The 14,289-nt window shown below is 35.1% G+C and overlaps 1 protein-coding gene across 1 annotated transcript in view; it reads right to left on the minus strand.

The window, feature by feature from the left end:
• The window catches only part of LOC127119407 (putative disease resistance protein RGA3), a 77,604-nt gene extending 63,611 nt beyond the window's left edge, over positions 1-13,993 (minus strand). The window contains exon 1 of the mRNA XM_051049640.1: positions 12,820-13,993. Coding sequence (XP_050905597.1) covers positions 12,820-13,673 — 854 coding nt within the window. The 5' untranslated portion in view covers positions 13,674-13,993. The remainder of the gene's footprint in view (positions 1-12,819) is intronic.
• Between the last annotated feature and the right edge of the window lie 296 nt (positions 13,994-14,289).

Below are 14,289 nucleotides of genomic sequence, written 5' to 3' on the forward strand. Positions count from 1 at the left end.
TGAGTTTGGATCAGAAGCAAGAAACCTTCGATTGGCATTATCTACTGATGGAATGAACCCACATGGTCTTCAAAGTATCTCACATACCACATGGCCTGTGATTCTTATGATTTATAACCTACCTCCGTCGCTATGTATGAAGCGTAAGTACATGATGTTATCTATGTTAATCTCTGGGCCTAAACAACCAGGGAATGACATAGACGTATACTTGACACCTCTGATCGAAGATTTAAAGATTTTGTGGGAGAACGGTGTGGAGGTTTATGATGGATATAGGAAAGAAAGTTTCAATTTGAGGGCGATGTTGTTTGGCACAATTAATGATTTTCCAGCATACGGGAATCTATCTGGGTATAGCATTAAAGGTCAACGTGCGTGTCCTGTTTGTGAAGACGGAACCGATACGATTCGATTGGAACTTTGCCAGAAGAATGTGTTTCTCGGTCATCGTAGATTCTTACATTCTAAACATCACTACCGTGGGTGGAGAAAAGCATTCAATGGAGACACCGAACATCGTAGAGCTCCACCCGCATTGTCAGGTGAACAAGTTTTTGAAAAGGTGAAAGATGTGCGTACTGAGTTTGGCAAGCCTTTTGCACATAAGATTGTGAAAGGTGGGTGGAAGAAAAGGTCGATATTTTTTGAATTGCCATATTGGAAGTCTTTGTACGTGAGACATTTTCTCGATGTTATGCATATTGAAAAAAACGTATTTGAAAGTGTTATCGGTACATTACTCAATATAAAAGGCAAGTCTAAAGATGGCCTTAAAGCAAGGGAGGACATGTTAAAAATGGGAATGAGAACTGAATTAGCACCCGTGAAGAAAGGAAGACGAACATATCTACCACCTGCTGCTTTTACTTTATCTAGAAAGGAGAAAAAAAATTTGTGTAAGTCTCTGAGTGAAGTTAAGGTTCCAGAAGGATACTCATCTGATATCAGAAGACTTGTTTCTATGAAAGACCTCAAGTTGAAGAATTTGAAGACACATGATTGCCATGTTATAATGGAACATTTTCTACCGATAGGTATACGTTCTATTTTGCCAGAAAAAGTAAGAAGTGCCATAACTAAATTGTGTTTTTTCTTTAGGTCTATTTGTAGTAAGGTGATCGATCCCGAGATCTTACCAACACTACAAAAAGAGATTGTAATTACCTTGTGTGAGCTTGAAATGTATTTTCCTCCGTCTTTTTTTGACATAATGGTTCATTTAGTTGTTCATCTTGTGAAAGAGACACAGTTGTGTGGACCAGCTTATATGAGATGGATGTACCCTGCTGAACGGTATATGAAAATATTAAAAGGGTACGTGAAATCCCGAAGTCGACCAGAGGGTTGTATTGTTGAACGATACATTGTTGAAGAAGCTGTTGAGTTTTGTACTGAATATTTGTCTAACGTTCAATCGATTGGACTCCCCAGAGCTCAGATTTTCGACAAAATGGAAGGTAAAAAATTAATTGGGAATAAAATTGTGACAATATCAAGGGATGAACGGGATCAAGTTCATTTGTATGTTCTGCACAATAATAATGAGGTTGAGCCATATGTTGAAATGCACAAGGATGTACTCCGAAGGTTAAATCCGAACAGAAATGAAAATTGGATAGTTATAGAGCACAATCAAAGTTTCATACAATGGTTGAAGGATCATATTTATTTGAAGCGCTCTTCAGATCCTTCTTCGGTAACAGAAAGGTTGAGATGTTTGGCATATGGTCCAAGTTTGCATGTGTTTTCTCATAGCGCATATTCAATTAATGGATACACATTTTATACCAAAGAACAAGATGCTAAGAGTACTATGCAAAATAGTGGTGTCACCGTGCTAGCTGAAGCAATGCATATATCAAGTATGAAGGACTTAAACCCCAAATATGCAAATTTGTCATATTTTGGAGTTATTGAGCACATTTGGGTGTTTGATTACGAGAAGTTTCAGATTCCCATCTTTGGTTGCAAGTGGGTGAATAGTAGTGGCATACGAATGGATAAGTCTGGATTTTTGCAAGTTGATCTTACTAGGGTGGGGTACAAAGATGAACCTTTTATTCTAGCATCTCAAGCTAAACAAGTGTTCTATGTGAATGACCCGAAGAGTACAAAATGGTCTATAGTGCTTTTCTCTAACAAAGTGACTGATGATAGCGGTGTCGATCAATGTGATATTGATGTTGAGAATGAGTCACGCATTAGACGGAATGAGTTGAATAGAAATGATGAAGTTGAGGATCTTATACCGGATGAGTCATATATAAGAAACGATCATAATGAGGGAATTTGGATCAATTCATCCGTACGCATTGCTAAGAAACAAGTGATTAATATTCCAACAAAGAAAAGAAAGAGATGTTAGTGACTTAGGTAAATTATCCATGGTTTCTTTATTTTTTGTTTTCATTTGTTTTGATTATAAGTTATATGTGGTAATGCATGATTTCATTATATTTTTGTATTCAATTGCTTTGATTATAAGTTATATCTGATAATGCATGATTTCTTTATTTTTTTGTTTTCAATTGTTTTGATTATAAGTTATATTTGATATTTGATGGTTTCCTTGGTTTATTACAGGTTAGACATGGCTGATGACCAACATGAGGAAGTTAGTAAAGTATCCGCGGAAGAAGAAATCCGAAGAGGCATCACAGTAATGCGAAGGGTGGTCCAAGGAAGATCTCGAGGCATCATACTAGATGTCTCTTGGAACAACCAGGGACAACTTCTAGAACCTAATGGGCATACCTTAACTAGTTTCATCGGTGCACTAGTAAGGAATGAAATTCCCATTACATGTGATGATTGGAGAAATAAAGAGTTGAAAGAGTCCAAAGAAAAAATTTGGAGTGAGATAAAGGTACAATCATTTGGCCCTTAATTATACGGTATCAATTATGTTTTTTCAATTACCGATACTAACTATCAATCTGTATGTTTTTCTTAGCGATGTTTTAACATCGAAGAAGAAAGAAGAGGGTTTTGTATGAAATTGGCCGGAAAGCTTCTTAGAGGATTTCGGACATTTTTATCATCCAAGTTCCTTAAGGATGCGGATGGTAATTTTGTGGATGCGGAGCTTCCTAGAAAATATGAAAGTTTGATATCGGCTGAAGAATGGGAAGCTTTCAAATCCAAGAGACAAGACCCGACTTTTCAAAGAATAAGTGCTACGAATCGGGAAAGAGCATCAAGTCCCGCATATCCGTACCGAAAAGGACGTGTCGGATACGGACGCTTAGAACAATCCATGGTAAGTATTTATAAATTGCGAAAACAAATTTGTTCATCATATATTAGTTTTATCTGATCAAATTGTATGACTTAATGTGTAGCTGCAGAAGGAGGAAAGTTCAGAAACATCTCTTCCTGCACATGTTTTGTGGAAGGAAGCCCGTGTGGGCAAATCTGGAGTTACTCAAGAAGACGTTTTAAACGTATACCAGAAATGTGTAAGTATAACATTTTTTCATTAATTGAATAACATTTTTATACACAAATATTTGACAAGTATACGGTATTCATCTAATTTCTCAGGAGGCGCTATCTCAGTCTTTATCTCCCGATGATACTAAGGGCATACTTAGTCGGGCATTAGATGTCCCTGAGTATTCTGGTCGGGTGAGGGGTAAGGGATTTGGAGTCACTCCGACCTCCCTGAGTATTAAAAAAGGAAAGGCTCCTAGTAATCGGGAGCTTCATGCAAGATTGGAAGCCATGCAAGCTGAGCTTGATGCATTGAGGGCAGAAAGAGATGCTAGCGCCTCAACGGTATACAGAGATGCTTCGGACAAAAACAGTATCAACTGTACCTTTCAGCCGAACATTCCAGAGGTAATTACATATAATTGTATTTGACATATTTGCTTAAATTATGTATTTGACATATATACACATTAACGATTTCTTGTTATTATTGGTTTTAGGGCATTTCCCATTGTCAGCTGTATTTATCGTCACCATACTATCGGATGGTTGGCAAGGGAAAAGTGCATAACGTTAGCGGAGTATTACTCCACACTAGAGAGCTCCCTGCTGGATGTTTGAAGGTATCCGTTGATATTGCAGTTGAGCCGAATGCAGCATTACCATATCCTAGCGATGATTCGGATGCAACAACGGTGCACGAAGCAGTAGGTTCGTTTGTTGCATGGCCGACAAACCTCATATGCGTAGGATATGAGGTATGCTTAAAACTTATGTTAACTTTAATGTGTATATTCAAAGTTTAAAATTTATGCTTAAAATTTTACTTACATATTTTCCTTGGTTATGTTAAATAGACTCCCACAAAATCCAAATCTCCCACAAAATCCAAATCTCCCACAAAATCCAAATCAAAAGATAATGCGATTCCACGGCATACCGAGTCCACGATTTCAAGAAAAGAGGTAATATACAATTATATGACATATATTCATGGAAGTTGTTACATTCTTAATTTGATCTAACTATTTATATGACATGTAGCTTCAAGAAAATGAGGTTAGCAATGCCTCCGCACAACAAAAAAAGGAGGTTAGCAACGCCTCCGCACGGGTAAAAGGTTCTGGTGCTAAGAAGACCGTAGCTAGGAGAAAAACTACCACCAAGTATAGGTCGTGCCTCAAGACATTTCTAGAGATGACCGATATACCGACCGGAGGTGTTCGGATTGTACATATGGAGGTAGGGATTTTCGGCTTTGATTACGACCAAATGATTGGTAATGAAGACTTCATGCAAGTTTTTGGTCATGAAGAAATCGGCGTCAACGTTGTCAATACATATATTAGGTAAATCCGGTCTACTTTGTTTTATTAATTAAACAACTTATGTTAATGATGTTTACTTTATGTTAATCCGATTTACTTTATGTTAATGATGTTTTTATATTAGGTTTTTGTATGACAAATTTATGCGCCCCAATGATTTGGACGTGTCATTCGGATTCTTAGCACCCGCGACCGTCAACTTAGTTGTAATCTTAAATAGACCGGATACCGTGACGGAGTACGTTCTTCGGATCCTCACGAAGAATAAAGATGCGGAGAAGTTGTTTTTTATACCGTTTAATACCGGGTTAGCATTTCATTCTAAATTCATCTATTATAATTATTTTCCAAGTTACCATCTAACATTTGCCTAATCATTACAGTGGACATTGGTTGTTGCTCGCAATCAATCCTATCCGAGAAATTGTGTATTATCTTGACTCGTTAGGAAATGATTGGACAACATACCCGGATATGAAGGTCCTAATTGACACGTAAGTGAGAATGTTCAAAAATTTTCTTAGTTTATGTGAATTGTTCTAATTGCTTCATTTTTATTTTATTAGCGTCCTACAAGCTTTTCGGGCCCAACGAGTTATCCAAACCTCAAGAAGGGGCGCCAACTCCATTACATGGATTAAAGTGGCGGTATATTTTTAATTAACACATTTTTTATTATATTAGTGATGACACTTGATAAAACTTAGGATTTATAATCCATATTTTTTTTTCATATGTAGTGTCCTCAACAACGTAATCAAATAGATTGCGGGTATTTCATGTTGAGGTTTATGCGAGATACTCTTGCTTTGGGCCAATTAGAGATTCCCACCGATGTATGTATTTCTAACTTATGAGTTATTTTTATATTTACACATATCTCATATAATTAAATAGTTGGAATTAATTCAAAATATGTTATATTATTATGTAGTACTTTGAGGAATTCAAGTGTGCATTCTATACAAAGGATCAAGTGGACGAAATCAAAGAGGAGTGGTGTCAATTCATGTTAGAGCTCAATGTTTGTTCATAAATTTGTGTAATTAATGTGTACATTTGTAGTATATGTAATGACTTGTAAATGTGTACATAAATTTGTATATATTTTGATACATTTAAGGCAAAATTGGTTTGAATTGGTATATATATATATTTGTTAGCCAAAAATTGGTAGAAAAAAGGCCAAAATGGCATGTATAAAATGTGATAACTGTCTGTCAAAATCTGGTTGAAAACAGGTAGAAATTCTGGTTTATAAACCTGGAAAAAATGTGGTTTAAAACAAAAGCTTCAAAAATTTTCGTATACATTAGACAGCGCTTTTGTAAAAAGCGCTGTCTAAGGGGGGATTAGAAAGCGCTTTAGGCAAAAGCGCTGTCTAAGGGGGGGGCTTAGAAAGCGCTTTAGGCAAAAGCGCTGTCTAAGCCCCCCCCCCTTAGACAGCGCTTTTACCTAAAGCGCTGTCTAAGGTATACCTTAAAAAATTAAAATAGGGGGGGCTTAGACAGCGCTTTTTGAAAAGCGCTGTCTAAGCCCCCCTATTTTAATTTTTTAAGGTATACCTTAGACAGCGCTTTAGGCAAAAGCGCTGTCTAAGGGGGGGGGCTTAGACAGCGCTTTTGCCTAAAGCGCTTTCTAAGCCCCCCCCCTTAGACAGCGCTTTTGCCTAAAGCGCTGTCTAAGGTATACCTTAAAAAATTAAAATAGGGGGGGCTTAGACAGCGCTTTTTGAAAAGCGCTGTCTAAGCCGCCCCCTTAGGAGGGTCTTAGAAAGCGCTTTTGGCCAAAGCGCTGTCTAAGGGGGGGGGCTTAGACAGCGCTTTTAAGATTTCAAAAAGCGCTGTCTAAACCTTTAGCAGCGGAGGCTTAGACAGCGCTTTAAAGCGCTGTCTAAGGCTAAAAAAAGCGCTGTCTAAGGTCCTGTTTGGCGTAGTGAGAGAGAGAGAAAGAGAAAACGAAAATGCAACCGCAATGAATGTTTCTGCACAAGGGTTCTATTTATAGAACCACTTGTGTGGGCTTCAAGCTAAAAAGCCCACTTAAGTGTATGTGGCCCATATCTTATAATATGCCCAAAATCACTTAAGCGCATGGTACTTTACCATATTTCGTATTCTACTTAAGTACATCGTACCTTACGATGTTGTACAATTCACTTAAGTACACCGTACCTTACGGTGTTCCTTAGTTACTCTATCTCTCATCAATTTGTCCTTTGTGTGTGACCCTGTAGGTTTTCGCGGCATTGGCAATTATATTAAATCACGTATTTAACATAATAAACAATGAGCGGTATCTAGCAACACATCACTGCTACCCAAGACACGAAAATATCATGTGATCTGACAAATCCTTATGTGATAATACTTATGCGTATAATTACCCTTTTGCTCTTATGTCTATATTGAACACAAGGCATAGACCGTGTCATCCTTGTCCAATTCAATATTGGGCCCATACACATTTATCCTGTTATGCAGGATGGGCAAATTCCATCTAGGTCATTCATGTCCCTCAGCATGCTTCGTGGAGTACCCATAAACTGTCTTTATGGTTATTCAGTTATGGACAATGTTTGATCAGCAATAAAGCACTCGACTCTACATCTAGGGTCTATAGTGGTTTCAGGTCGAAGGGTGGTATAAACCATTATCATCATGAGAATAACTTATGACACTTTGCATAACATTCTATATAGTATTCTCACAGCGGGTCAATCCGGTATAAATATTACTCTTAATATTCATACCTGTGTTTAAGACTTGATAACTCCTTATCCATGATCCATGAGATGTGATCATCAGTCTATATACATAATAGTCTTAATGCTTTAATGTTATCCCACTTCACAATAAAGCTCGACTACGGATACTTTAAGAATAGTGTCCTTATGTTTAATGTGATCTCATGATTAGGTCATACTTGATACATTAAACGGACTAGCTATTCTAGGGACTTTATTAAAGAAACATAATAAAGAAAAAGTCTTTTAATTATTAATAAATAATTCGATACAAATACCAAAAGTATTGACCTCTAGGGCTTACACCAACATCATGACCTCTCTTTAAGGTTTCTTGTACTTTCTATAGTTCTAGTTCTAAGGGTGATTTTTTAATGTGTCATTTCTTTCCACAATGATAACATGTAGGGACAGATGATGAATTCCTTCGTTCATGTTTTAATCATCTTGTTGTTTTGAAATTTTGAAATTTGTTTTTCGTGCCTAAGAAATTTATTAAATTTGAGAAACATGAGATTTATGTCTTCATCACTTTCACTTTGACAATCTTTATTTTCTGACTCCATGTCTTTTACATTTGTAACTTTTAGAGCAAGAATTTTCGTCTTCTTGTCACCTTCTTCATTATCATCTGGTCATTTCACCTTTATCTTGTGTTCCTTCAATTTACCAAAAAAAGTAGCCAAGTCCATGAAAGGCAGGTCCCACGATTCAAAAATCACAGTGACTTTTGGTTGCCAACTATTGTTTAAGCATCTAAGAATTCTATAACTCATTTTGAAATACTTTCCCTAGAGTTTGCATGTGATTCACAAAGTGAGTGAATCATTTTTGCATATCATAAATGTTTTTCTTCAGGTGTTATTCTGAAGAGTTCATACTCATGGTTTAATGTTTGCATCCTTGTAATTTTCACCTTAGATGTTCTTTCATAGGTAACTTGAAGGGTGTCCTACTTTTATTTTGTAGTCTCGTGGTGAGAAACATGCAAAAACTCATCAAGAACAAGAGAAGTATTGATGATAGTTTTAGCTTTCAAAATGCACTACACTTTTTCTCTTTCTTCTTTGATCCAATCATTTTCATCTTTGTTTACCACAACAACATTAACTTGATTTGTCTGAACAATTAAACCATTTTTAATTATCTTCCAAATATAAAAATTCATCCCCCAGTATAGATTTTCATCTTATCTTTCCACAAAGCATGCCCTTATCCATTAGATGATGAAGTTTGTTTAGTGAATTGTTTGAAGTCATTCATTTCTTCTGGGATGATTAGTCTTAAAATATGAGTTAGACTCTGATAACACTTATTGATCAAGTCACACCAAATACAAGTGGATTTGGTGAATTGTAATATTTGAAATTCAAAAATGATTTATAAAAAATTAAAACAAATGTTTATGTTAGACCAATCAAAGAGAGATAAAGCAGCAAAAATGAAGAGATTCAACATAAAGAAAAAAATGTCTTTGTTAGGCAACTTTAGATTGTAAAATAGAGAAGAGAAATCTCTCGAGGATTTATCCTTAGAAAAATCTATATAAATAATTTTTATATGACATTTTTCTAGTAAAAAATCTCTCAAACTTGTATTGATATTATCAATTAACTTGCAATATATATATATATATATATATATATATATATATATATATATATATATATATATATATATATATAATGGTATCTACATTTTCATAGTCTTCAACCAATAAATCACTATGTGTACTCTCATTGTTGTTTAAGTTGTGAACATTATTTACATCATTAACATCTTCTACTAATAAATTTATATTATTTGTATTCTCCTTGTTGTCTAAGTTATGAACTCTACTTACATTATTAACATCTTCTCCTATTATATTTTCATTTCTGTCTATATTTATATTGTTAAGTTCTTCATCATTACCTTGCTCATAGATGAGCAATCACCTAAAATTTCAATTTTACATTTTTTAATGAACGTTTCCAAATAAAAGCATCAACTCTTTTTTTTTAGGTTTCAAATCTCCGGATTCAAAAAAAATTAGTAGGCATTACTCTAAAACAAACTCTAATTAACACAAATATAAAATTATTTAATTAAAATACAAATTTAAAATTAAATTAAAAAAGGTTAGATAAATAAAATTTGATTTTATATTTTTGTGTTAGTTTCTTTTCTTTAACTTCAACAATTTCTTTACGTTTTTTCTTATCTTTGTATTTGCAAGAAAAGATATTGACAACCCATATTTAGAAAGATGAAAGAAAAAAATAAGAAGATAGGATGAGAGGTTTAAGAAAATGAAAGAAAAAAAATAAAACAAATAGAATAACAGAGATTACATTATCTTATTTTATTTTATTTGAATATTTATTATTTATGGAAAATGTTAATAAGTGTTTCCGGGTAACTGGTTAAGAAATTAAAATGATAAGTTAAAAATAATATTTTTTTAAATATATGTGTATTCAATATACTGAAAATATACATAATCAATATTTATAGAGAATATTATGTGTATTCAATAAATCAAACATAACACATTTTATTTATTTAAGATTCTTAATCAATAATCGGGGCACCGGTTATCAATATTTATAGAGAATATTATGTGTATTCAATAAATCAAACATAACACATTTTATTTATTTAAGATTCTTAATCAATAATCGGGGCACCGGTTATCATGACCCATTAGTTATTAGCAAAACAATACATTAGTAATAAGTAACAGATACTATTAATAAACTCAATATTGTACTCTTTATATTATTAGCAAAACAATACATTAGATACTATTAATAAACTCATATTGTACTCTTTATATATTCCCTATAAAATAAAAATATCCAAACATAAAAAACAATTGCATCCAACAATATAATGCTCTTCAAAGACTCTTAAAGACTCCCTATGGCAATATCTTGAACGTGGGCTATTTTATGCCAATCCTCACCAGTGTTCTCTTTACATCGTTTCCCTAACTCACTGCAATGGTAAATTTCCAAAGTTTTCAGATTAGTAAGGCGTTGAATGCTCATGGGAAGACATGTCACCTTTGGACAATTATAAATCTCCAATTCTTGAAGCAAGGCAAGGTTTCCTAACCAGTCAGGTAAGGATGCCAGGTTCGGAAGATTAGCCAATGACAAAGATTGAAGAGCACACATATGTTGCAATGCCTCATGCAAACCTTCTATTTCTGGGCAATCTTGGACTGTCAAATTCTCAAGACAAGTGAGGTATTGAAAACTTTCTGATAGGTTGAACTTTTGGCACCTCTTAATACTCAATGTCTTAAGAGAGTGCAATCCATGTAATACTTCATCTGCCAATGACTTGAGGTTCTTGCAACCACTAATATGTATCTCTTGGATAACATTAGTGTTATTGATATCAGTTGGAAGTTGCTCAAGTTTGGAAAGGCCATGAATGTAAAGATTCTTTAGAGAAGGGAGGTCTCTTAGCATCCCAGTTGGAAAGAAACTTAGCTCTGTATGGAAGTCGAACCAAAGTTGTTCAAGAGTATGATGTTTATGAATTGAAATTAGTAAATGTTGGCTGCATTTCCCTCGTACACGTAATTCACTGAGAGATGGAAGGCAAGGCAATTCCAACAGTATAGGACATTCTGTAATTTCAAATTTTGAAAGGCACGGAAACATGTTATCTCTATCCTCACTTGATAACCTTACCAGATTCGGCAACTGCTCTAGTACCAATTTTTCTAGTTTTGTGAAACCTCCTGCAACTCCACCATTGCATGAATCCTCCTCATATAGGTAATTTACATGACTCAGGTTAGATACTATTAGATTCGTTAGAGAAGGAAGTTTCCCCAAGTCTGGAAGGTGTAAACAACTTTCGCAACTCACAAGTTCTAGATGAGTTAAAATAGTTAGAGACGAACTAGACATCCATTGTGGGAAATAGGCACCTGTATATCCTCTCACTCTCAGACTTTGAAGTTGTTGGGTTTGAGGTTCAAGCACTTCAAGAATCTCCTCAACATTTTCTTGTAATTGGGACTCTTCATTTATCTTCCATTCCAATTCCAAATTTTTCACTTGCTTTCTCAACATATTAGCTTCTTTGGCACTCATCACACTTTTAACTCTCTCCAAGTGTTTAATGCAAAGGCTTCCTTTAAGCTTCATTTGTCCTAGTTCCGCCAAAAGAAATCCTTTTTTCTTGCCAACTACATACATTGTTAAAGTTTTTAGCGAAGGCAACATCCCTATATGTGGAGGCAAACTTGATAGTGAGTAACAATCCTCTAAAGATAGATGTTGTAGAGATTTCAACTGTACCAACCCATAAGGCAACCTTTGGAGGCTTTCACAATCATCTAACTTTAAAATCTGCAAGTTCCACATAGTACATAAAGATTCTGGAAGAGTTTTGAATTTTCCATTAGAAAGATTCAAGTATCTTAAATGTTTCAAACGAAAAATCGAAGATGGCAACTCTTTCATTCTTTCGAAATCAAGTACTCGTAAAGAATAACATTTTAGTACTTGAGGTGAGGAATAATTGTATTGACGCGTTACAAAGGTCCTTAATGATTTGATTTCATGCAACTGTGTAGAACCGACTACCATAGAAGATTTCTCACCATAAGTTGAGAGATGACGAATTCTTTTAGATAGGTTTGATTTTGGAATGTAACAACTAACCTCTTCCGCAATAGATTGAGCAAGATCATGAACAAGGTCATGCATTTTAAATTTTTTAATTTCACCAATATCATCTTTCTCAATATCTTGAAAAAATGATCTCCAATATAACTCATTCCACACCTCATTGCCAATATCTTCTGCTTCCAGCATTCCATTAGATGAAATAAAACCATTAGCCATCCAAAGATCAATCAAAAACTTCTTGTCTATTATTTTGTCTTTGGGAAACAGTGCACACAAGGCAAAACACGGTCTCAATTTTACTGGCAAATTCAAATAGCTTAATCTTAAGGCAGACATGACATGATCTTCACCTTGTAAATTCCACAGTTGGCTTTCCTTGACATTGAGCCACTCTATTTCCTTTCTTTTGAAACGCAAGAGACTTCCTAATGCCATTGCCGCAAGAGGCACTCCCCCGCACTTCTTTACTATCTCCTTTCCTATGGCCACAAGTTCTTCCCTCTCTTCCTCATTTGGTCCAAAGGCTCTTTGTTTCAATAATTCCCAACAATCAGTGTCTGATAGGATTGATAAATCATGAGGGGGTATTGTTCCCATGATTGCTGCAACCTTTAGAAGACGAGTGGTGACCAAAATTGATGCGCCTTTTCCCCCACACGCCAATACAGATTTCAACCTCAGCCAATTTTCTTGTTCATCATCCCACACATCATCCAGCACTAGCAAATACCTTTTTCCTTTTAGCAGATCTTGAAGTTTTCTTTGTAATGGATCTAGATCCATTTCTGCACAAGCATGGCCAGATGTTGATTCTATGATGGCTCTTGTCATTCTGTTCAAACTAAAATCTTCAGAAACACATACCCAGATTCTCAGCTCAAAATGAGTGACTACCTTGTCATGATTGAATATAAGTTGGGCAAGTGTTGTTTTTCCAAGTCCACCAAGACCAACTATTGGATAAACAGACAAATCCTCAAAACTAGAAGCATCACCTACCAAAAACTCAATAATTCTATCCTTATCTTGTTCTCTTCCGTAGACTTGAGGTTGAGTAATGATTGAAGTTGTTTGGCGCCAGTCAAGGACTCCACTTCTCTTGTCTCTAACAATCTCAGTCAAATGAAACTTGCTCCTTTCTTGAGCGATTTCATCTAACCTCTCTCTTATCCTCTTCATTCTCTTAGCAATTTTGTAACGGAAAACGGCATGCTTTGGATGAAAAGAGAATAAGAAAGAGCTTTGTACCTTGTGTGACAGACCTTTGCACTCCATCTCCAACACTTGAGTGGCACACTCATCCAAGATGTCGTCAAGGATGTGAGCAGCATCTTTGAGCTTAAGCAGCCAATCCTTGATAGCTCTATCAGTGAACTGTTTCTCCTCAGCATCTTCAAGTGTAGCCTTGATTGTTGTCAGCAAGCTGGAAAGACTATTAAAGTCTTGATCAAAACCCAGAAATAAGCCAAGCTCTTTTTGAATGAGTGAGTTCAAATTGTGAAGCACAAGTTCAAGCACAGCCTCAGCCATGTTTCAAATTTGTAACTGAAGAAGAAGTTTGTTTGTGTTTGGTTTGAGAGATGAAGATGTATTATGAGAAAACAAGATTATTAACAAATGGTAGGAGATGTTTTGGGATAGACTTTGTCAAGTCAAAATTAGAGGCAGTATTATTGAGTAGAAGAGACAGAGAAATGAGAAATGAAAGGTTAAGAAAAGAAACAAACAGAGAGAAGAAAATGACAGGTTAGAAAAGGAAACAGATCTGAAACTTGGTTGCAATAACCTCCTTCAATCAGTATGGAGAATATTGAGTAGAGACACATGTCTGTTTTTAATTGTCCTGTACATAAGGTAGCCAAGTTTCTTAACTAAAGTGAAGTCGGTCATGTACATTAACAAAATCAAAAAATGACAATGTTTTAAATACTAATGGTTATATATTAGGAGAAAATAGTAAGAAAAGAACACTCTGACAGAACCATAATAATAGCAGATTTAAAAACAAACATGTCCTAAGGGTGATTTAATATATAAAAGATATTTATTCATATATTTGTTGTTTTACGAGGATGGTAACTAAAGAAATTATCGAGTCGAGTTGCGGACTATATCGCTCTACTTAAAATATTTTATGGTACTGTCC

Source organism: Lathyrus oleraceus, chromosome 2, assembly GCF_024323335.1.
Source record: "Lathyrus oleraceus cultivar Zhongwan6 chromosome 2, CAAS_Psat_ZW6_1.0, whole genome shotgun sequence".
Lineage (NCBI taxonomy): Eukaryota > Viridiplantae > Streptophyta > Magnoliopsida > Fabales > Fabaceae > Lathyrus > Lathyrus oleraceus.